Source organism: Bos javanicus, chromosome 23, assembly GCF_032452875.1.
Source record: "Bos javanicus breed banteng chromosome 23, ARS-OSU_banteng_1.0, whole genome shotgun sequence".
NCBI classification, from domain to species: domain Eukaryota; kingdom Metazoa; phylum Chordata; class Mammalia; order Artiodactyla; family Bovidae; genus Bos; species Bos javanicus.
The window spans coordinates 587,049-612,114 of record NC_083890.1 but is presented as its reverse complement, the minus strand read 5'-3'; the positions used below and the strand labels follow the sequence as shown (position 1 = coordinate 612,114).

Below are 25,066 nucleotides of genomic sequence, written 5' to 3'. Positions count from 1 at the left end.
GCATCTCACTTTGGCTCTTTTCTCTTAAGTTCAGAATAGAATTAGGTAAACACTTATATTCTGCATCCTACAAAAAGTTTTCTTCTATTATTTATTTATTTTTCTTATGTTTTGTTTTCTCTTTGTGTAATTCTTACTATTACATATCAGCTTTACTGGATCTATTTTACATGTCTCTGATATTTCCTTCATAATCTTTATCTATTCATGTACTTTGCTTTGTATTTAATCTTTCTGTACAAAATTTCTGATTTCCGTCATCTATCCTTAATTTAAACTACTGTATTGTCTTGCTTTGAGTTCCCCTAGACAAGGACAATGTAGAAAAATTTAGTTATGTGAAGTTTATTTGGAAGGAAAACTCTGGAAACCTCAGTATAGGAGTAAGGAAGTAAAATAAGAAACGTAAGGAAACCCATGTAATGTGCATTCTCAAACAGGCTAAAGACATACCTCCACTTGTGCACAGAGCAGTTGCTTTGTGCAACTGATAAGCTTTCTTTGAAGCAGCTGAAGCTTAGCAGTTGAACTTAAGCAACCAAACATATGGGGCAACTATGGCTGGCACCACATCTAAGGGAGGAGCAAGCTGAGGTGTTTATAAGCTGGCTCTCTCCAATCACTAGTTGACAACTGGTCCATAGAGAGTTGAGTCCTGGCGTGTCTTCCCTGCTCTGTGCTTAAGTAGGTCTATCCCTCAAGGCCAGATCAAGCCTCCAGCAAGAAAATAAATAAATACTGGTTACATGAAGATAATGAAGTCAATGAATATGGGTAGAGTATGCACAGCATCTGTTATAAAGAGTATTGGTGGAATTTATGTAATAAGAAAATCTTCTCCCAGCCCAGAATTGTGTCTACAAAAAGAACTCTTTTTGTAGAGAAGAAGATGCTTTTATTATTATTAAGCATTAGATCTGAATGTGATGGGCATCATGGGCCATTCATCAAGAGATGAAAAGACAGGGAGAGATCTCATCCTTTTATAGCCAAGCAGATACAAACCATTACATACTTGTTCTCAATGTAAAAAACAAATAATCCCCAAATAAGAGGTCCTGATAGCACACAGAGAGCATCCTAACTTTGCATAATTATTGGTTAGCTAATTGGGTTCATCCAGGAAAAAGCAAACTTCTTGTATCTTTATGACAGGAAGTAGTTTTGCAACCTGGAGCAAGGCCCCTACCAAAGTTAGGCTTCTATCATCCCCTCACAGAAACTAGAAGACAGATGCTTGTTTTGGTGCTTGCATTTAAAAGGAGAAAGACATTCCTAGGACATAAAACTGACAAAAGGCCTAACTTATATCTTCCAAAGGGTTTATGTACTTTTCAAAGAGAGGAGAAAGTACTTACAATCAGAAGTTTTTTAAATTAAAGACTCTGGGAGGGGGAAAAACAAAAAATTGCTCCGAGAAAAAGGAGTGAGGGTACAGCTCTGACAAGATTTCCTCACAGAGCTGACTGTTTGGGCCACAGATGCTATAATCTAGGAGAGTTCTTGCCTGTTTAGTCTCAGGGAGCAAGGCAAAGGCAAAAGTAACTGAGATCCTCTTCAGGGTCAGCCATTGCATCTCTACCACAGACAAATATGTACACACACACACACACACACACACATATATATATATATACATTTATACACATACATACATTTGTACAAAATCCCTATGTGAGGATGCAATTTGAACGGATGAACGTACTAGAAAAGAATTTCTACATAAGTGTAGTTACAAATGCTTTTCAATTAATCATTCAGACAATCCCATTCAGCCCAAGGTATAAATAATTCATTTGTTTCTATTTGAATTTCATGACAGAGAAAGTTGTACAGATAAGAGACTTATTTATTACTGAAGAGGATTTGTATTAAAAGAAAGTTCTCTGGGCATTAATAATAATAATAAAAAATCTGCAGAAAACACTCAGTAAATTATAACTCTAAGGATAAAATATAACAAGAGTAATTGCTAAAGTAAAAACCAAAATATAAAACTTTTGTGTACTATGTATTATGTGTTTCCAACATTTCTTTTATTGTTTAGCTTATTCCTGGCACTGGTAGAGTTTTCAGGAGGATAATTAGGATATTTGAATGCATCGCCTTTTTTAGTTCATATCTGTTTTTATATTGTTTTGAACCTTAGATATTTAGCATAATAATATTTAGCAAGTCATGTTTGACTAATGCTATTATTGTTATTATTATCATCGTTTTACCATTGAAGAATTAGAAGGTCAAAACTAGTGAGGTCACTTATCATAATTTATATACTATTGAGGGGAAGAGTTGCAATTTTTGCTCTAGTACCCATGATCAGAATCTGGACTGTCGAAGCTAATATGACATGTGTTCTTTCAGAGTTATATCATCCATTTGATGTGCTGTATGATTCATTTGAAAGTTAAAATTCAAGAACATAGACATGGTGATTTTGATTTTTTTTCTTATTCTGAAACGCATGAGCTCTTTGGCTTAGAGTAGTTTTCAAATGTATGATCTCTTGGAGTAAAGTAGTACATTTAAATTAATTTAATAATAATTAGCTTTTTCCAATAGTCATGTATGGACATGAGAGCTGGGCCATAAAGAAGGCTAAACACCAAAGAATTGATGCTTTTAAACTGTGGTCCTTGAGAAGACTCTTGAGAGTCCCTTGAACTGCAAGGAAATCCAACTAGTCAATCCTAAAGGAAATCAATCCTGAATATTCATTGAAAGACTGATACTGAAGCTGAAGCTCCAATACTGTGGCCACCTGCTGTGACGAGGCAACTCATTGGAAAAGACCCTGATGCTGGGGAACACAGAAGGCAGGAGGAGAATGGGATGACAGAGGATGATATGGTTGGATGGCATCACTGACTCAATGGACATGAATTTGAACAAGCTCGGGGAGATGGTAAAGGACAGGAAAGCCTGGTGTATTGCAGTCCATGAGGTCACAAAGAGTTGGACCCCACTAAGTGACTGAACTGAACTGAATAATTCTTGCATCCCTAGAATAAACCCAGTCTGATCACGGTGTATGAGCTTTTTGATGTCTTGCTGAATTCCGTTTGATAATATTTTGTTGAGGATTTTTGCATCTATGTTCATCATTGATACTGGCATGTAGTTTTCTTTTTTTGTGTTGTCTTTGTCTGGTTTTGGTATCAGGGTGATGGTGGCCTTTATAGGATGAGTTTGGAAGTGTTCCTTCCTCTGCAGTTTTTTGAGAGTTTTAGGATAGGCATTAGCTCTTCTCTAAATGTTTGATAAAAATCTGTGAAGCCATCTGGTCCTGGGCGTTTGTTTTTTGGGAGATTTTTGAACACAGCTTCAATTTCAGTGCTTGTAATTGGGTTCTTCATAATTTCTATTTCTTCCTGGTACAGTCTTGGAAGATTGAGCTTTTCTAAGAATCTGTCCATTTCTTCTAGGTTATCAATTTTATTGCCATATAGTTGTTCATAATAGTCTTTTGCAATCCTTTGTATTTCTGTGTTGCCTGTTGTAACCTCTCCTGTTTCATTTCTAATTTTGTTGACTTGATTCTTCTCTCTTTTTTTCTTGATGAGTCTGGCTAAAGGTTTGTCACTTTTGTTTATCTTCTCAAAGAACCACTTTTAGTTTTATTAATCTTTACTATTGTTGCTTTCATTTAATTTTCATTTATTTATGCTCAGTTCTTTATGATTTCTTTCCTTCTACTAATTTTGAGGCTTCTTGTTCTTTTTTCTACAGTTGTTTTAGGTGTACAGTTAGGTTATCTATTCAATGTTTTCCTTGTTTCTTCAGGTAGGATTGTATTGCTATAAACTTCTGTCTTATAACAGCTGTTGCTGCATAGGTTTTGAGTTGTTGTCTTTTCCTTGTCATTTTTTATAGACATTTTTTATTTCCCTTTTGATTTCTTCAGTAACATATCGGTTATTTATAAATGTATTGTTTAATCTCCATTTGTTTGTATTTTTTACAGGTTTTTTCTTGTAATTGATGTCTACTTTTATAGCATTGTGGTCAGAAAAGATGTTTGACACAATTCCAATTTTCTTAAATTTACTGCGGTTTCATTTGTGACCCTAGATGTGATCTATTCTGGAGAATGTTCCATGTGCACTTGAGAAGAAGGTGTATTCTTCTGCATTTGAATGGAATGTCCTGAAGATATCAATGAGATCCATCTCATCTAGTGCCTCATTTAAGACTTGTGTTTCTTTAATTAATTTTCTGTTTTGATGATCTGTCCATTGGCGTGAGTGGGGTTTTAAAGTCTTGTATTATTATTGTTATTATTATTATTCAGAGAAATATCAATAACCTCATATATGCAGATGACACCACCCTTATGGCAGAAAGTGAAGAGGAACTAAAAAGCCTCTTGATGAAAGTGAAAGAAGAGAGTGAAAAAGTTGGCTTAAAGGTCAACATTCAGAAAACTAAGATCATGGCATCTGATCCCATCACTTCATGGCAAATGGATGGGGAAAGAGAGGAAACAGTGGAAACAGTAGCTGACTTTATTTTGGGGGGCTCCAAAATCACTGCAGACGGTGATTGTAGTCATGAAATTAAAACACACTTACTCCTTGGAAGGATAGTTATGACCAACCTAGACAGCATTTTAAAAAGCAGAGACATTACTTTGTCAGCAGAGGTCCATCTAGTCAAGGCTATGGTTTTTCCAGTAGTCATGTACGGATGTGAGAGTTGAACTATACAGAAAGCTGAGCACTGAAGAATTGATGTTTTTGAACTGTGATGTTGAAAAGACTCTTGAGAGTCCCTTGGACTGCAAGGAGATCCAACCAGTCCATCCTAAAGGAGATCAGTCCTGGATGTTCATTGGAAGGACTGATGTTGAAGCTGAAGCTCCGATACTTTGGCCAACTGATTGGAAGAGCTGACTCATTTGAAAAGACCCTGATGCTGGGAAAGATTGAGGCCAGGAGGAGAAGGGGGTGACAGAGGATGAGATGGTTGGATGTCATCACCGACTCAATGGACATGGGTTTGGGTAGACTCCAGGAGTTGTTGATGGACAGGGAGGCCTGACGTGTTGCAGTTCATGGGGTCACAAAGAGTCGGACACGACTGAGGGAGTGAACTGAACTGAACTGATTATTATTGTGTTACTATTAATTTCTCCTTTTATGTCTGTTAGTGTTTGTCTTATGTATTGAGGTGCTCCTATATTGGGGGCTTAGATATTTACAATGCTATGTCTTCCTCTTGGATTGATCCCTTGATGGTTATGTGGTTTCCTTCTTTATCTCTTGTAATATTTATTTTAAGGTCTATTTTGTCTGATATGAGGATCGCTACTTCAGCTTTCTTTTGCTTCCTATTTGCATGGAATATATTTTTCCATCCTCTCACTTTCAGTCTATATCTGTCTTTAGGTCTGAAGTGTGTTTCTTCCAGACATCATATGTATGGGTCTTGTTTTTGTATCCATTCTGCCAAAAGAATGTATCCATTCTTTTGGTTGGAGCATTTAATCCATTTATGTTTAAAGTAATTATTGATATATATGTTCCTATTGCCATTTTCTTAATTGTTTGGGGTTGATTTTGCAGATCTTTTTCTAACTCTTGTGTTTCTTGACTATATAAGTCCCTTTAACATTTGTTTTAAAGCTGGCTTGCCAGTACTGAATTCCCTTAAATTTTGCTTATCTGAAAAGCTTTTTATTTCTCTATCAATTTTGAATGAGATCCTTTCTGGGTACAGTAATCTTTGTTGTACATTTTCCCCATACTTCAAATATATCCTGCCATCCCCTTCTCGCCTGCAGAGTTCCTGCTGAAAGATCAGCTGTTAAACATATGGGGTTTCCCTAGTGTTTTACTTGTTGCTTTTCCCTTGATGATTTTAGTATTATTTCTTTGTGTTTAGTCTTTGTTAGTTTGATTAGTATGGGTCTTGGCATATTTCTGCTTGGGTTTACCCTGTATGGGACTCTTTGTCCCTCTTGAACTTGATTGACTATTTCCTTTTCCATACTGGGGAAATGTTTCAACTATAATCTCTTCAAAACTTTTTTTTCATACACTTTCTTTCTCTCTTACTCTTCTGGGACCCCTATAATTTGAATGCTGGTGTGTTTGATTTTGTTCCAGAGGTCTCTGAGATTATCCTCAGTTCTTCTCATTCTTTTTACTTTATTCTGCTCTTCAGAAGTTATTTCCAACATTTTATCTTCCAGTTCACTGATTCATCCTTCTGCTTCAGATATTCTGCTATTGATTCCTTCTAGAGTATTTTTAATTTCTGTGATTGTTTTGTTTGTCTATGTTTCAGTTCAGTTACTAAGTTGTGCTCGACTCTTTGCGACCCCATGAATTGCAGCATGTCAGGCCTCCTTGTCAATCACCAACTCCTGGAGTCTACCCAAACTCATGTCCATCGAGTCGGTGATGCCATCCAGCCATCTCATCCTCTGCCGTCCCCTTCTCCTCCTGCCCCCAATCCCTCCCAGCATCAGGGTCTTTTCCAATGAGTCAACTCTTCGCATGAGGTAGCCAAAGTATTGGAGCTTCAGCTTCAGCATCAGTCCTTTCAATGAATACCCAAGACTGATCTCCTTTAGGATGGGCTGGTTGGATCTCCTTGCAGTCCAAGGGACTCTCAAGAGTCTTCTCCAACACCATAGTTCAGAAGCATCAATTCTTCACTTCTCAGCTTTCTTCACAGACCAACTCGCACATCCATACATGACCACTGGAAAAACCATACCCTTGGCTAGATGGACCTTTGTTGGCAAAGTAATGTCTATGCTTTTCAATATGCTATCTAGGTTGGTTATAACTTTCCTTCCAAGGAGTAAGAATCTTTTAATTTCATGGCTGCAATCACCATCTGCAGTGATTTTGGAGCCCAGAAAAATAAAGTCTGACACTGTTTCCATTGTTTCCCCATCTATTTCCTATGAAGTAATGGGACCAGATGCCATGATCTTAGTTTTCTGAATGTTGAGCTTTAAGCCAACTTTTTCACTCTCCTCTTTCACTTTCATCAAGAGGGTTTTTAGCTCCTCTCCACTTTCTGCCATAAGAGTGATGTCTTCTACATATCTGAGTTTATTGATATTTCTCCCAGCAATCTTGATTCCAGCTAGTGCTTCTTCCAGCCGAGCGTTTCTCATGATGTACTCTGCATCAAAGTTAAATAAGCAGGGTGACAATATACAGCCTCAACATACTCCTTTTCCTATTTGGAACCAGTCTGTTGTTTCATGTCCAGTTCTAACTATTGCATCCTGACCTGCATATAGGTTTCTCAAGAGCCAGGTCAGGTGGTCTGGTATTCCCATCTCTTTCAGAATTTTCCACAGTTTATTGCAATCCACACAGTCAAAAGCTTTTGCATAGTCAATAAAGCAGGAATAGATGTTTTCTGGAACTCTCTTGCTTTTTCTATGATCCAGGGGATGTTGGCAATTTTATCTCTGGTTTCTCTGCCTTTGCTAAAACCAGCTTGAGCATTGGAAGTTCATGGTTCACGTATTGCTGAAGCCTGGTTTGGAGAATTTTGAGCATTACTTTACTAGCGTGTGAGATGAGTGCAATTGTACACCCTTTCTTTAACTATTCTAGGTCTTTGTTAACTGATTCTTTCGTTTTCTCCATTCTGTTTTTAAGGTTTTTGATCATGTTTACTATCATTATTCTGAATTATTTTTCAGATAGTTTGCCTATTTCCTCTTCATTTATTTGGTCTTTTGTGTTTCTAGTTTGTTCCTTCATTTGTGTAGTATGTCTCTGCCTTTTTATCATTTAAAAAAAAAATTGTGTTTCAGGTCCCCTTTTCTCAGGCTTTAAGGATGAATTCTTCCTTCCTTTTTATTTCTGGTTTTCTAAGGTCCAGTTGTTTGTGTAAGCTTTGTATAGGGTGAGATTCGTGCTCAGTTTTGTGTGTGTGTGTGTGTGTGTGTGTGTGTGTGTGTATGTGTTTGTTTGTTTGTTTGTTTTTCCTCTGATGGACAAGGCTGAGTGAAGTGGTAATCCTGTCTGCTGATGATTGGGTTTGTATTTTTGTTTTTTTTTTTTGTTGTTTAGATGAGGAGTCTTGCACAGGTTGTGTGATACCAGATATTATATTCAAGTGGTTTCCTCTATGTGAGTTCTCACTATTGGAAACTCCTTAGGGTTAGTTCTCTGGTAGTCTGGGGTCTTGCAGTCAGTTCTCACTGAAAACGCTCAGGGCTTAATCTTTTTGTAAGTTCAAAATGAGAATTATTTCAGATTTCTCAGAAAGCTTGTCTGACAGAAAAGGTCCTGAAGTGATGCTCTCATTATATGTTCAGCCAAGAAGCAGGAATCAGCAGCAATCCTTTTTTTTTTTTTTTTTTAATCCTTTGAAATTTAGTGAATCAATTGCTAGTTTGGGAAAGGAGAGTCAAGAAAAATAAAATACAATTAATATTATTTGTGGTAACTTTTGAGCTTCTCAGGATGCTCAGCAGATTAACAATCCACCTATAATGCAGGAGACTTAGGTTTGACTCCTGAGTTGGGAAGATTTCTTGGGGCAGAGAATGGCAACCCACTCCAGTATTATTTCTCGGAGAGTCTCATGGACAGAGGAGCCATGTAGGATAAAACCTATAGGTTGCAAAGAGTCAGACATGACTGAGCAAGCATGTGTTAATTTTTCACTGAATTTTACTTCCCTGAAATCCTTGCAAAATGAGCTGGACTTGAATCCCAACTTTGCTGAGGTTACTTAAGTCTTTTAAACTCAATATCCTAATTTGAATTATGTGAATGCTATGCAATGTTATTGAAAGGTTAGAGACAACATGAGTGAAAAACTTTGCACACATGAGTAAAGTCAGAAGCATCTGAACTGAACTGATCAGTCATGTGTAATAACTCAGTTGCAGTGCTCACAAAAATCTTGGGTATGCAGCTCACTCAGAATCAAGGTCAGCATAATGCTTAACAACCATTGCTTTAACTTACTCCTGTATGAGGTGGCAAATGATAGCAGAGTGAGGGTAGGACCTATTCCCATGGGAATGAGCCTGTGAAAGAAGCCTCTGTTTTGTTCACTTTCATGGAGAGCAAGTAACCATTTTACCACCTCTCAAAAAGTATCTATAAAATTCTGGTTTTCTTAAAGAACAGTGGCATCGTGGGTTCATTGCCTGCAAATGATTACTTGTCAGACACAAAAGCAATACTTTTCTTCCAGTGGAGTTAATGGCATTTCTATCGCTTCTTTTTGGGGATTTAGTATTTTTCATTTAGCTGATTAAAATGTGCAGCTAATTATGTCAGATTAAAAAAAAATCAAACTCTTAAAATTATTTTGAAGTCTTTAAATGACTTATGCCAGATTTTTACTTTCCATTTGGGGAAAATTTGCTTAGATTATATCCTTTTGTCATCTCCTCAGTAAATGTTAAATCGATGTAAAATGAGTGGATTTGTATTTATAAAAATAACTTTTTTCACAGGAAGAAGAATTAAGAAAAAGTGGGGAAGCCAAGTATGCCCACTTGAGTGATGAACTTCATGTATTAATTGAAGTGTTTGCTCCACCGGGGGAGGCTTATTCACGTATGAGCCACGCTTTGGAAGAGATTAAAAAATTTCTGGTTCCCGTAAGTATTTTTCATTTTCTACAAAGATGTTTCTCATCAGTTCCTATTAAAAATGTGCCTTTGATCTTCACTGACTTTCTAGAAAACAAGTTTATGTTGCAGATTAATTATTTGTAGAGTTAATGTGAAAGTGAAAATAAAAAGGCATACAAAAAACACTTAGCACAGGCTCTGGCATATTGCTACCAAGTGGTGATTTGGCAATTGTTTTTCTTCAGCATGTTACATGCGATCCTTCACAGCCATGAAGAGTAAGACAATTAACACTAAAGCTTAAATACATAACTGAAGTTGTATACTTTTCTTTTGTTTCTTAATTACTTGTTGGTTGACATGTATTATTCATAACTTTTAATTAACATAGAAAATATTTCCAGGTATAGTGGAAGGGGAAAGAGACTCAATATGCAATATGTGTAATGACAATGATAGTATTTGGAATGATCATGTACTTTTATGCAATAGTATTCCAGGTGCTGATTCATTGTAAAACATAATGTAAAATAATCAATATTAATAAAACTAAACATTTATTGACATCATGCAAAAGTCAGAAAAATAAAATCATTGCACTGTATGAGAGAAACAGAACATTCAGTGTTCAGAAAACGTAAGCCAGCATATTCAGGGTTGCATTTGAATAGAATTTTCTACTGATTTTCTAAGAAATAGAAGAAGGTTAAATAATGAAGCTTTCCTAAAGGTCAACAATTTAGCATTCCAGGAAGAGGTTGTTTGAACAGAAAGCTTGGCATCAGGCTTGGACCTGGGAATAAAATAATTAGAGAATGCTGAGTAAAGTTTTCTGGATTTGTCCTGGCAGATGTCTTCAGCAGAGAGAAAAAAAGAGTAGCTGAGATTTATCTGTGCAATGGAGAAACACTATAGATTTCTAAACTAAGTAATAAACTCAGAGGAAATGTGGGTAAGATTATTGATTGGCAGTCATTTTGAAAATAGGGAAAACAACAACAACAACAGAATTTCACAACAGAAAAGTACAAAAATATAACCATACAACCTATGTGTATGCCCAGTTTTAAAATTTCTGTCAAGATGAGGTTATAGAATAATCCCATACCACTCTGATTATTCCATAACTTTGTATACACCCAGAATTTCTGCCCAATTTATTATCTGGTACTTATCTGAACATCTTCCTAAATAGATCCTATATTTCTTAAGAATGAGGATGCTATGTCCTCTCTTCCTTTTGTTTTTGAACTAAATGCCTGGTGCTGTTGGGTAAATAGTTTTATTATATTTAGCTCAGACCAGCCCAACCTTTGGTGATCTAAGCAGTATCAAAAAAGACTAGAACTGCCTACATTATTAATTCATTTTGTGACTGTAGACAAGTCAGTTAAATTTCCACAACTTTAGCTTCAGTTCAGTTCAATTGCTCAGTTGTGTCTGATTCTTTGTGACCCCATGGACTATAGCATGCCAGACTTCCCTGTACTTCACCAACTCCTGGAGCTTGCTCAAAATCATGTCCATCGAGTCAGTGATGCCATCCAACCATCTCATCTTCTGTCGTCCCCTTCTCCTCCTGCTTTCAATCTTTTCCAGCATCAGAGTCTTTTCCAAAGAGTCAGTTCTTCACATCAGGTGGCCAAAGTATTGGAGTTTCAGTGACATCAATCCTTCCCATGAATATTCAGGACTGATTTCCTTTAAGACTGACTGTAGCTTATTCATCTTTAAAAAGATGGTAGTAAAATAGGTATTGTGAATACTAAAAATAGCAGATATTGTTATTGTGAACAATAATAATAACAAGCATTGTGAATATTAAGTGGGATAATGCATATGAAAGGACACAGAAAATTATAAAGGATGATATATGTTTTATTATATATTATATATAAGTAAATTTGCATTTTTAATCTATTTTATTATTGTAGTAGAAACTTGGAATGACATTTTAAAGTGAAATATGTAAGATGAAATACTATTTCATTACTACAAGATTTTAGACCTAGTCTGTAGGCTAGGTTGACCCTATTTTGTTATAAATACCAGTGATACATTTCACTTACCTCTTGGACTTCTTGATACTTGTAATCATTTGATTTGTTTCTTCTCCACTGAATTATCCTCTGTGAGGGCAGGCCTGGCCACGCCTTTCATACTACCCACATTTAGATTCATACCTGGCACACTAACTGTTTGATAGTCTGATGGAGGGAGTCACTGGAGATGATGCAAGGGGTTAAACAGCTATCTGGGTGAGATTTGGGGAACAGTCAACATGCTCTCCCTAAACAGATCTACATGTGGTTGAAAACCTTCCTTTGATCAGTGTGTTCTGCTCCTGCTTCCTCTCAGTTTTATCTTTGCCCATCCAAATCTTCCTCACTGTACATCCAACATTCCAGGCTTCCTCTTTACTAAGGGCCTTTGACAATTCTTTTCCAAAATATTGACAACAGGTCCCAGCTCACAGGGTAGCACTGCAGGAAATTCTTCCCTCACCATACAATCTAAAGCAGCCTCCCTGTATTTGTACAGCCTTATTATATTGTGTCTGCAACACCGTCTGACACTCAGTTTCTGCAGTTCACTGTCCTGTCACTCCCTGGCCCTCTTCACTTATATATTTTCCTCATAACTTTGTGCCAGGTACATAAGGAAGCACTTAATAAATGTTTTTTATGAATGAAGAAAGCTTTAAAAATATTCTGATATCTCTCAATGTTGAATTAGCAAATTTTACAATCAATGAAGCAATACTATTTGGTAAATGTTGCCCATTTTGCTTTGCTGGTCTCAGCACCAAGCAGAGGATAGCATCTGTTCACTTCACTCAACATCAGAACTGCAAGGAGTGAAAATTATCTGCCACTTCTTTTTCATTTATCTGGAATCACTTAGTGATTTATGTTTCTTTTGATGTTTATATGAAGGTCCATAGAAATGCTAACATATCAAGATACTAATATTTACAAACATCGCAGGTGAAGAATTATGCCCAGGAAGAGGCAAGCTGAAACAACACAGAAGGCTACTGTCAGATGACGTCCACTGACATCAGATTCCTCTGTTCATGTTACATAACACTCCTCTAACTTGCAGCATCTTCCCATGGTTAAAACCTTCACCTCTATCTGTGTCACTCAACATCTATATAGCTTGTCCTACAATGGGCCATAATCATCTAAGACTGCCAACTGTAGAACATATAACTCAATATTATTGCTGTGTGGAAAATTTTCAGCTGGATAGTTTCCATTCAGTCTTATCAAAACAAGTACAGTGGCAGATCAATAAAGCATCAATAAATTGAACTCTGCTGATTTTAAATCTCTAATGTGTTGAGAAGGTACTGTATTAAGGACTTCCATATATTAGCTAACTTGTCTTGCAAACAAGGTTAGAAGCATCAAATAAATTATTTGACAAATAATGACAAAAGGGATATAAAACCCTAAACTAATACATATTTCAATATGTGAATGCCCTTCTCCTCACTTTATAAGATATAAAAGGAAACAAGTATTATCATTATTACATTTTGTAACACTCCTTGTAAAAACATTGACTGGTTTGATCTCATTTCAATCCAAGGGACTCTCAAGAGTCTTCTCCAGCACCACAGTTTGAAAGCATCAATTCTTCTGCACTCAGCCTTCTTCATGGCCCAACTCTCAATCTGTTCAGTTCAGTTCATTTCAGTTCAGTCGCTCAGTCGTGTTGGACTCTTTGAGACCCCATGAATCACAGCATGCCAGGCCTCCCTGTCCATCACCAACTCCCAGAGTTCACTCAGCCTCACATCCATCGAGTCAGCGATGCCATCCAGCCATCTCATCTTCTGTCGTCCCCTTCTCCTCCTGCCCCCAATGCCTCCCAGCCTCAGAGTCTTTTCCAATGAGTCAACTCTTTGCATGAGGTGGCCAAAGTACTGGAGTTTCAGATTTAGCATCATTCCTTCCAAAGAAATCCCAGGGCTGATCTTCAGAATGGACTGGTTGGATCTCCTTGCAGTCCAAGGGACTCTCAAAAGTCTTCTCCAACACCACAGTTCAAAAGCATCAATTCTTCTGTGCTCAGCTTTCTTCACAGTCCAACTCTCACATCCATACATGACCACTGGAAAAATCATAGCCTTGACTAGACAGACCTTTGTTGGCAAAGTAATGTTTCTGCTTTTGAATATGACTACTAAAAACATCACAGCTTTGACTATATGGACCTTTGTTGGCAAAGTGATGTCTCTGCTTTTTAATTTGCTGTCTAGGTTTGTCATAGCTTTATTTCTAAGGAGCAAGTGTCTTGTAATTTCATGGTTGCAGTCACTGTCTACAGTGATTTTGAAGCCCAATAAAAGAAAATCTCATTGTTTTTAACCTCCCCCCTTCTATTTGTCATGAAGTGATGGGGCAAGATGACATGATCTCTATTTTTTGAATGTTGAGTTTTAAGCCAGCTTTTTCACTCTCCTTTTTCACCTACCTCAAGAGGTTCTTTATTCTTCTTCACTTTCTGCCATTAAGGTGGTGTCATCTAAATAACTGAGATTATTGATATTTCTCCTGGAAATCTTGACTCCAGCTTGTGCTTCATCCAGCCTGGCATTTTGCATGATGTACTCTGCATATAAGTTAAATAATCAGGGTGACAACATATAGCCTTGATGTACTTCTTTCCCAATTTTGAACCAGTCAGTTGTTCTGTGTCCAGTTCTAAGTGTTGCATCTTGACCCACAAACAAGATTATCAGGAGGCAGGTAAGGTCTAGTATTCCTATGTCTTTAATAATTTTCCAGTTTATTGTGATCCACAAAGTCAATGGCTTGAGCATAATCAGTGGAGAAAAATTAGATGATTTTCTACGAAATTATCTTGCTTTCCCTATGATCCAATGGATGTTGGCAATTTAATCTCTGTTCCTCTGTCTTTTCCAAATGCAGCTGGTACTACTGAAGCCTACCTTGAAGGACTTTGTACATTATCTTCCTAGCATGTGAAATGAGCACAACTGTACGATAGTTAGCATTTTCTTCCTTTGGGACTGGAAAGAAAATTGACCTGTTCCCATTCTGTGGACACTGCTGAGTTTTATAAATTTGCTGACATACTGAGTGCAGTATTTTAAAAGCACCATCTTTTAGGATTTTAAATAGCTCAGCCAGAATTCTATCACCTCCACTAGCTTTGTTTGTAGCTATGCTTCCTAAGGCCCATTTGACTTCACACTCCAGAATGTCTGGCTCTCAGTGAGTGACCACGCAACTGTGGTTATCTAGGTAATCAAGACCTTTTTTGTATAGTTCTTCCTTGTATTCTTTTTAATTAATTTTATTTTATTTTTGAACTTTACATAATTGTATTAGTTTTGCCAAATATCAAAATGAATCCACCACAGGTATACATGTGTTCCCCATCCTGAACCCTCCTCCCTCCCCCTCCCCATACCATCCCTCTGGGTCGTGCACCAGCCCCAAGCATCCAGTATCGTGCATTGAACCTGGACTGGCATCTCGTTTCATACATGATATTTTACATGTTTCAATGCCATTCTCCCAAATCTTCCCACCCTCTCCCTCTCCCACAGAGTCCATAAGACTGTTCTATACATCAGTGTCTCTTTTGCTGTCTCGTATACAGGGTTATCATTACCATCTTTCTAAATTCCATATATATGCGTTAGTATACTGTATTGGTGTTTTTCCTTCTGGCTTACTTCACTCTGTATAATAGGCTCCAGTTTCATCCACTTCATTAGAACTGATTCAAATGTATTCTTTTTAATGGCTGAGTAATACTCCATTGTGTATATGTACCACAGCTTTCTTTATCCATTCATCTGCTGATGGACATCTAGGTTGCTTCCATGTCCTGGCTATTATAAACAGTGCTGCGATGAACATTGGGGTACACGTGTCTCTTTCCCTTCTGGTTTCCTCAGTGTGTATGCCTGGTAGTGGGATTGCTGGATCATAAGGCAGTTCTATTTCCAGTTTTTTAAGGAATCTCCACACTGTTCTCCATAGTGGCTGTACTAGTTTGCATTCCCACCAACAGTGTAAGAGGGTTCCCTTTTCTCCACACTCTCTCCAGCATTATTATTTGTAGACTTTTGGATCACAGCCATTCTGACTGGTGTGAAATGGTACCTCATAGTGGTTTTGATTTGCATTTCTCTGATAATGAGTGATGTTGAGCATCTTTTCATGTGTTTGTTAGCCATCTGTATGTCTTCTTTGGAGAAATGTCTATTTAGATCTTTGGCCCATTTTTTGATTGGGTTTTCTTCCTTGTATTCTTGCCATCTCTTCTTAATCTCTTCTGCTTCTGTTAGGTCCTTACAGTTTCTGGCATTTATCATGCCCATCCTTGCATGAAATGTTCCCTTGGTACCTCCAATTTTCTTGAAGAGATATCTAGTTTTTTCAATTCTATTGTTTTCCTCTATTTCTTTGCATTGTTTATTTAAGAAGGCCTTCTTATCTCTCCTTGCTATTCTCTGGAACTCTGCATTCACTTGAGCATATCTTTACTTTTCCCCCAGCCTTTCCGTTCTGTTTCTTCCTTAGTTAAATATAAATTGCCTGAGACAACCACTTTGCCTTCTTGCATTTCTTTTTCTTTGGGATGGTTTTGGTTACTGCCTCCTCTACAATGTTATGAACCTCTGTCCATAGTTCTTCAGGCACTCTGTATACCAGACCTAATCCCTTAAATTTATGTGTTACCTCCACTGTATAATCATGAGATTTGATTTAGGTCATACCTGAATGGCCTATTGCTGTTCCCTACTTACTTCAATTTAAGCCTGAGTTTTGCAATGACAGGGCTTCCCTTGTGGCTCAGCTGCTAAAGAATCTGCCTGCAATGTGAGAGACCTGGATTTGATCGCTGGGTTGGGAAGATCCCCTGGAGAAGAGAAAGGCTACCCACTCCAGTATTCTGGCCTGGAGAATTCACAGAATCAGACAAGACTGAATGACTTTCACTTTCACTTTTGCAATGAGGAGCTCATGATCTGAGCCAGTCAACTCCAGGTCTTCCCCCCCCCCCCACCCCGAGTGTATAGATCCTCCGTCTTTGGCTGCAAAGAATGCATTCAATCTGCTTTTGCTATCAACCTTTTCATGATTTCCATGGATAGAGTCATCTTTTGTGTTGTTAGAAAAGATTGTTTGCTATAACCAATGTGTTCGCTTGACAAAGCTCAGTTACCTTTGCCCTACCTACTTCATTTGGTACTCCAAGAGCAAACTCGCCTGTTAATCCAGGTATCTCTTCCTACTTTTGCATTCTAATCCCCTGTGTGTAAAAGGATATCTTTTTCTTTTTCTTTTTTTGGTATTAGATTTAGGTCTTGTAAGTCATCATAGAACCAGTCAACTTCAGCTTCTTCAACATTAAAGATTGGAGCATAGACTTGGATTACTGTGATGTTGAATGGTTTGCCTTGGGAATGAAGGGTATCCTGTAATTTTGGGGATTGCACCCCGTTCCTGCATTTTGGACTCTTTTGTTGACCATGATGACAATTCCATTTCTTCTAAGGGATACTTGCCCGTAGTTATCTATATAATGATAATCTGAATTAAATTTGCTCATTCCTATCCATTTTAGTTCACTAATTCTTAAGATGTCAATGTTCAGTCTTTCCATCTCCTGCTTGACCGTGTCCTATTTACCGTGACTCATGGACGTAACGTTCCAGGTTCCTTTGCAATATTGTTCTTTACAGCATCAGACTTTACTTTTACCACCGGACATGTGCATAGCTGAGGTAATTTCCCCTTTGGCTCAGGCACTTCATTTTTTCTGGAGTGATTAGTAATTGCCCTCTGCTCTTCCCCAGTAGCATTTTGGATACTTTCTGACCTGATCAGGCTCATCTTCCAGTGTCATATCTTTTTGCATTTTCATATTGTTAATTGAGTTTTCGAGGCAAGGATACTGGAGGGTTTACCTTTCCTTCCTCCAGTGGACAATGTGTTGTCAGAAATCTTCACTATACCCATCTGTCTTGGGTGGCCCTGCATGGCATAGCTTATAACTTCATTGACTTGTGCAAGCCCTTTCACCACAACAAGGCTGTTAACCATGAAGGGGAGATTTTCATGCACTGAAAAAAGATTTATAGCATTTGGGTAGATTATAAACATAAGAATATTTAGAAATAGATCTAGTATAATAGAAATATATATACAAATTCATACTATAATTTGAAAAAGTAATAATTTGAAAAAGTAAAAATTTGGTCAAAGTTAATATATATGGAAACATATATATATATATATATATATATATATATATATATATATATATATATATGGAAAACCCATCAGCTAGCTAAAGCAATATTGATATATATTAAGACCATGAGTTGGGCCATGGCAGGTATGTTTTGTCTGACTGACAGAGAAGGAACAACATCCTGCAAGCAAGAGAATGATGGGGAATGGAGTAAAACAATAACATTCAATGCAGAGGGGAAAGAGAACTCACAACCTGGATGTCATTTTTCATTGTCATGGTGGTTGTTAAAATGTAATCAAGTGTCCACAGATTTCTATCTTCCAAACCAATGAATTCCCTTTTGTTTCCCATTATTAACCATGCTCTATTAGTAATGGACCTCCACTCTTCCCCAATAGCATATTGGACACCTTCTGACCTGTGGGGCACATCTTCCAGTGTCATATCTTTTTGCCTTTCCCTACATGAAAGTTATGACCAACCTAGATAGCATACTCAAAAGCAGAGACATTACTTTGCCAACAAAGGTTTGTCTAGTCAAGGCTATGGTTTTTCCTGTGCTCATGTATGGATGTGAGAGTTGGACTGTGAAGAAGGCTGAGCGCTGAAGAATTGATGCTTTTGAACTGTGAACTGTGGTGTTGGAGAAGACTCTTGAGAGTCCCTTGGACTGCAAGGAGATCCAACCAGTCCAGTCTGAAGGAGATCAGTCCTGGGATTTCTTTGAGAGGAATGATGCTAAAGCTGAAACTCCAGTACTTTGGCCACCTCATGCGAAGATTTGACTCATTGGAAAAGACTCTGATGCTGGAAGGGATTGGGGGCAGAAGGAGAAGGGGACGACAGAGGATGAGATGGCTGGATGGCATAACTGACTCGATGGACGTGAGTCTGAGTGAGCTCCAGGAGTTGGTGATGGACAGGGAGGCCTGACGTGCTGTGATTCATGGGGTCGCAAAGAGTCGGACATGACTGAGTGACTGATCTGATCTGATCTGATCTGACATGAAATTAAAAGATGCTTGCTTCTTGGAAGAAAAGCTATGACAAATCTAGACAGCATGTTAAAAAGAAGAGACATTAATTTGCTGACAAGGGTCCATATAGTCAAAGCTATGGTTTTTCAGTAGTCACATATGGATATGTGAGTTAAACCATAAAGAAGGCCGAGGATTGAAGAATTGATATTTTCAAACTGTGATGTTGGAGAAGACTGTTGAGAGTCCCTTGGACTGTAAGGAGATTAAACCAGTAAATCCTAAAGGAAATCAGTCATGAATATTCATTTGAAGGACTGATGCTGAAGCTGAAACTCCAGTGTTTTGGCCACCTGATGCAAAGACCAGACTCTTTGGAAAATACTCTGATGCTGGGAAAGATTAAAAGTAGGAGGAGAAGGAGACGACAGAAGATGAGATGTTTGGATGGCATCACCAACTCAATGGACATGTATCTGAGCAAGCTCTAGGAGATGGTGAAGGACAGGAAAGTCTGGCATCCTGCAGTCCATGGGGTCACAAAGAGTTGAACACGACTGAGCAACTTAAAAACAACAACTGTTCATGGGTTGTCATTGCAAAAATAATACAGTGATTTGCCATTCCCTCCTCCAGTGGACCAGGTTTTGTCAGAACTCTTCTCTATGACCTGGATGATCCTGCACATCATGGCTCAGAGATTCACTAAATTATGCAAGTCCCTTCACCACAAAAAGACTGTGATGCTTTAAGGGAGCAACACTCCAGTTGTGGATGTGTCTGGTGTTGAAAGTAAAGTCCAATGCTGTAAAGAATAATATTGCATAGGAACCTGGTAATTTAGGTCCATAAATCAAGTTGGATGTACTTAAGCAGGAAATGGTAACAGTGATCAATGACATCTTAGAAATTAGTGAACTAAAATCGATGGGGAATGAGAAAATTTAATTCAGATGACCATTATGCTACTTTAAGAATCCCTTAGAATAAATGAAATTACCTTCATGGTCAACAGAAGAGTCCAAAATACAGTATTTGGTGCAGTCTCAAAAACAACAGAATGCCCTTGGTTCCTTTCCAAGGCAAACCATTCAGCATCACAGTAACCCAAGTCTATTGACTCAACCACTATTTCTGAAGAAGTTAAAGTTGACTGGTTCAATGAAGACTTACAAGACCTTCTAAATCTAATACCAGAAAAAATGTCCTTTTAATCGCAGGGAATTAGAATGCAAAAGTAGAAAGAGATACCTGGATGAACAGGCAAGTTTGGTCTTGAAATATGAAATGAAGCAAGACAAAGGTAACAGTTTTGTCAAGAGAACACATTGGTCATAGGAAACAACCTTTTCTAGCAACACAAGAGATGACTATATCCATGGAAATCACCAAAATGTCAGTACCAAAAGCAGATTGAGTATATTATTGGCAGCCAAAGATGGAAATTTCTATCCACTCACCAGATCAAGACATGGAGCTGACTGTGGCTCAGATCTTGAGCTCCTCATTGCAAAATTCAGATTAAATTGACAAAAGTAAGAAAACCACTAGGCCATTCAGGTATGACCTAAATCAAATCCCTAATGACTATACACTGGAGGTGACAAATAGATTCAAGAAATTAAATCTGGTAGACAGAGTGCCTGAAGAACTATGCATGGAAGTTCAAAACATTGTACAGGAGGCAGGGACTAAAACCATCCCAAAGAAATGCAAAAAGTCAAAGTAGTTGTCTCATCGTCTTTACAAAAAGCTGAGAAAATGAGAGAAGTGAAAGTCAAGGGAGAAAGGGAAAGGTATACACAAGTGAATGCAGAGTTCCAGAGGAGAGATAAGAAGGCCTTCTTAAATGAACAATGCAAATAAATGGAGGAAAACAATAGAATGGTAAAAACTAGATATCTCTTCAAGAAAATTGGAGATATCAAGGGAACTTTTTATGCAAAAATGGACATAATAAAGAACAAAAGTGTTATGGACCTAACAGAAGCAGAAGAAATTAAGAAGAGATAGCAAGAATGAACACTGGAACTATTCAAAAAATTTCTTAATGACCCAGATAACCATGATGATGTGGTCACTCACTTAGAGCCCGACATGCTGGAGTACAAAGTCAAGTGGGCCTTAGAAAATATTACTAGGAACCGAGGTAGTGGAGGTGATGGAAATCCAGCTGAGCTATTGAAAATCCTAAAAGATGATGCTGTTAAAGTACTGCACACGATATATAAGCAAATTTGGAAAATTCGCCAGTGGCCACAGGACTGGAAAGCCTCAGTTTTCATTCTAATCCCAAGTTAGGGCAATGCCAAGAGTGTTAAAACTTCTATGCAACTTTACTCATTTCACAGACTAGTAGGTTTATACTCAAAATCTTTCAAGTTAGCTTTCAGCAGTATACAAACTGAGAACTTCTAGAGGTACAAGCTGGGTTTTGAAAAGGCAGAGGAATCAGAGGTCAAATTGACACCATTCATTAGTTCATAAGAAAGCATCAATCAGTTCAGTTCAGTACAGTCGCTCATTCATGTCTGATTCTTTTTGATTCCATGGACTTCAGCACGCCAGGCCCCCCTATCCATTACCAACTCCCAGAGTTAGCCCAAACTCCTGTCCATTGAGTCGATGATGCCATCCAACCATCTCATCCTCTGTCGTCCCCTTCTCCTCCCACCTTCAATCTTTCCCAGCATCAGAGTCTTTTCAAATGAGTCAGTTCTTCACATCAGGTGGCCAAAGTATTGGAATGTCAGCTTCAACATCAGTCCTTCCAATGAACACTCAGGATTGATCTTCTTTAAGATGGACTGGTTGGATCTCTTTGCAGTCCAAGGGACTCTCAAAAATCTTCTCCAACACCACAGTTCAAAAGCATCAATCCTTTGGCGCTCAGCTTTCTTCACAGTCCAACTCTCACATCCATACATGACTACTGGAAAAACCATAGCATGGGAGTCCAGAAAAACATCTACTTCTGCTTCATTGACTACACTAAAGACTACATGGTGACTGTTGGACCACCACAGACTGGAAAATTCTTAAAGAAATTAGAATACCAGACCATCTCACCTGAGAAACCTATATGCCATCAAGAAGCAACAGTTAGAACCAGACATGGAACAATGGACTGGTTCAGAATTTGGAAAGGAACATGACAAGGCTGTATATTGCCACCCTACTTATTTAATTAATATACAGAGTACATCATGTGAAATGTCAGGCTGGTTGAATCACAATCTGGAATCAAGTTTGCCAAGAGAAATATCAACAACCTCAGATATGCAAATGATACCATTCTAATGGCAGAAAGTGAAGAGGAACTAAACAGCCTCTTAAGAGGAAAGAGAAAAAGCTGGCTTAAATATCAACATTAAAATAAGCTAAGACCATTAAAATAAGCTAAGACCATGACCTCCAGCACCATCACCAGCTGAGCCACAAGGGAAGCCCAAGAATACTGGAGTGGGTAGCCTATCCCTTCTCCAGTGGACCTTCCTGACCCAGGAATCGAACCAGGGACTCTGCAGACAGATTCTTTACCAATTGAGCTATAAGAGAAGCGCCCCCCCCCCCCCCCAGCCCCATCCCTTCATAGAAAATAGTAGGGGGAAAAGTGGAAGCCGTGACAGCTTTCCTTTCCTTGGTCTCCAAAATTATTGTCGATGGTGACTGCAGCCATGAAAACGAAAGACACTTGCTCCTTGGAAGCAAAGCTATGACAAACTTAGACAACATATTAAAAAGTATAGACATCACTTTGCCCACACAGGTCCATACAGGTCAAACTGTGGTCTTTTCAGTGCTCACATATGGATTGAAAGTTGGGTCATTAAGAAGCCTGAGTGCCAAAAAATGGATGCTTTCAAACTGTGGTGCTGGAGAAGACTCTTGAGAGTTCCTTGGTCTGCAAAGAGATCAAACCAGTCCGTCCTAAAGGGAATCAGTCCTGAATATTCATTGGAAAGACTGATGCTGAAGCTGAAGCTCCAAAACTTTGGCCACCTAATGGGAAGAGCTGACACATTGGAAAAGACCCTGATGCTGCAAAAGATTGAAGGCAAAAGTAGAAGGCGGCACCAAAGGATGAGATTGTTAGATTCCATCACTGACTCAATGAACATGAATTTGAGTGCCGAGGACCAGCCCCGGCTGATCCAGGGTATTCGAAGGGGAGACGGCGTCGGCGACTATTTATATGCTAATTAGAGATATAGAGAACAATAGAATGAGGATAGCTCAGTAGGAAAATTCAGTGGAGAAAAGAAGCTGAGTAGCTTGGTTTACGCGGGAGACCAATAAAACTTCAAGACAAGAAGTTTGCACCACTTACGTAGGCCGCAGGCGCCCTCTCGAATAGCGGAAGGTGTCTCACCCTAGACACCTTCTCGAGTGGGTCTTAGAAGCCCAGGCATGATTAGTAAGCGTGGTGGGTTCCGCGCTCCAGATGGAGACTCAGCTTTGAAGGAAGAATGACATGGGGAGACCAAGCGTTGGTGAGCAAGGCCCATAGCTTTATTTTTAACAGGGGCTTTTATACCCTAAGTTACACATAGAGGATAATAGGGGATGCAAAGTCAGCAGTCTTTGATTCTTATCAAAAACCAAGGTTTCTTTCCTGCAAATGTATCGTATACAAATGGTTTAGGTGATTTACATCATCTTCTGGCCAGAAGGCCTACTAACATTTTATGACTCTTGACAAGGACTTATCAACAAAGACTTACTTTCTCTAAGAGTAATTATTTCAAGGTTTGGCACCATCTTGCAAAGATAAAATTGCATTCCTATAGGGCGGATGTGTAATGGGTTTACAACAAAGAAAGAATTTATTACCTTAAGGGTCTAAAGTTACTAACACCAAGGCCACTACTTATTTTTTCTACATACCCACTATTAATTGATACATATTCAAGGATACAATTCAGGGGATGTGAAAACTTGGCAACAAGCATTGACTCATCAATGAAATCCTTTACTAGTTTATTCTGACAGTTTTTAACTCTCTGAGAGGCTCTAAGCTATTTGAATATCTTAAGCTTCCCATGCCTCTCGAGGCTGGGAGACTGTAAACAATCGTATGCATAGCTGCAGGAGTCCGGGTAAACTTGTCAGGCGAGTTAGAGAGCCATCAGAGGGGTTTGGATTTAAACACTCCTAATTGCCCAGGAACTTTATTAATTGGAGCTGTAAGTTAACTCTTTGACAGAGAGAGAGCGAGACGGTGGTAGGGGACAGCCCCCAGTAAAGTCAGAGGTGAGAGCACAAAGCAATAAAGTAGGCAGACTCTGGTTTTTTGGGGGAAAATGCTCGAGAATATCCGGGGGGACTCCTGAGGCTCGATCCCGCCTTTGCGTATGCCGAGCCTCCTTCCTCATGACCTTTGTCACGAGTGGAATGCCTCACCGGCTCCCCGCATCTCCCCCTTTTTTATTTCTTAAAACAGCCAGATGTAGCTCAGTCGCGAGCCTCTGAATGCTCTGCCGAAGAATCCTGACAATACAAGGAAGAATGATTATTAGAAATAAAATTAAAACAGCCAAGGTAGCGTAGCCGAGGAAGGTAGACAGAATATTTTTTCCTGAAATGTAGTTGGAGAAAGTATGGAAGAAATCATTTGCTGTTCCAGCGGCAGTAAAATCTAATCGGGAGTGTTCCAGGGTTGCTATTTGATTGTGAAGTTTCCCTAAGTCTAAGCTAATGTCAGAGCTGTTCCAAATACCTGAAATATGGTTTTTAATCTTTTCCCATTCAAAATCTGTCTCATTTACTTTCAGGGGTGTTACACATATCCACCGGTAGTCAGCATGACAGGACAATGCCATTTTCACCTTTAAAGCCTGCAATTCAGTCCCAATATGTATTACTGCTTCCTCTAGGGCGTCTACCCTCATCTCTAATTTTCTGTCTATAGCTTCCTGTGTTGCCAATGCTAAAGAAACATTTTTGGACATAGAATCAACATATTGAGCAGTATGTACTTGTTGAGTCAATGATATTGCTGCCACAGTAACAGAAGTAATTGCACTTATCAAAGCTGCTATTCCCAAGATAAGTAAGCCCACAAACCGTCGTGTTCGCATTAAATCCTGCAGTTGTTGCAATACAGCCAAACCGTAATTATCATACCAATAAGAATGCACAGACACAGGTATCATGAGATAGGGTGGGCGTTTCAACACAACAAAAGAACAAACATTATATTGGGGGGTCAAACAAGATGAAAGCATACATTGTTCACAAGTTACAATATTAGGTCCACCTGAATAATTCA

General features: G+C 38.5%; 1 protein-coding gene across 8 annotated transcripts in view; it reads left to right on the top strand.

Annotated features, from left to right (window-relative positions):
• KHDRBS2 (KH RNA binding domain containing, signal transduction associated 2) overlaps nt 1-25,066 on the top strand; it is a 750,813-nt gene that overhangs the window by 376,363 nt on the left and 349,384 nt on the right. For all 8 annotated transcript variants that reach the window (XM_061397774.1, XM_061397773.1, XM_061397769.1 and 5 more), the window contains exon 4: nt 9,449-9,595. In XM_061397774.1, the coding sequence (XP_061253758.1) occupies nt 9,449-9,595 (147 nt within the window). The remainder of the gene's footprint in view (nt 1-9,448; nt 9,596-25,066) is intronic.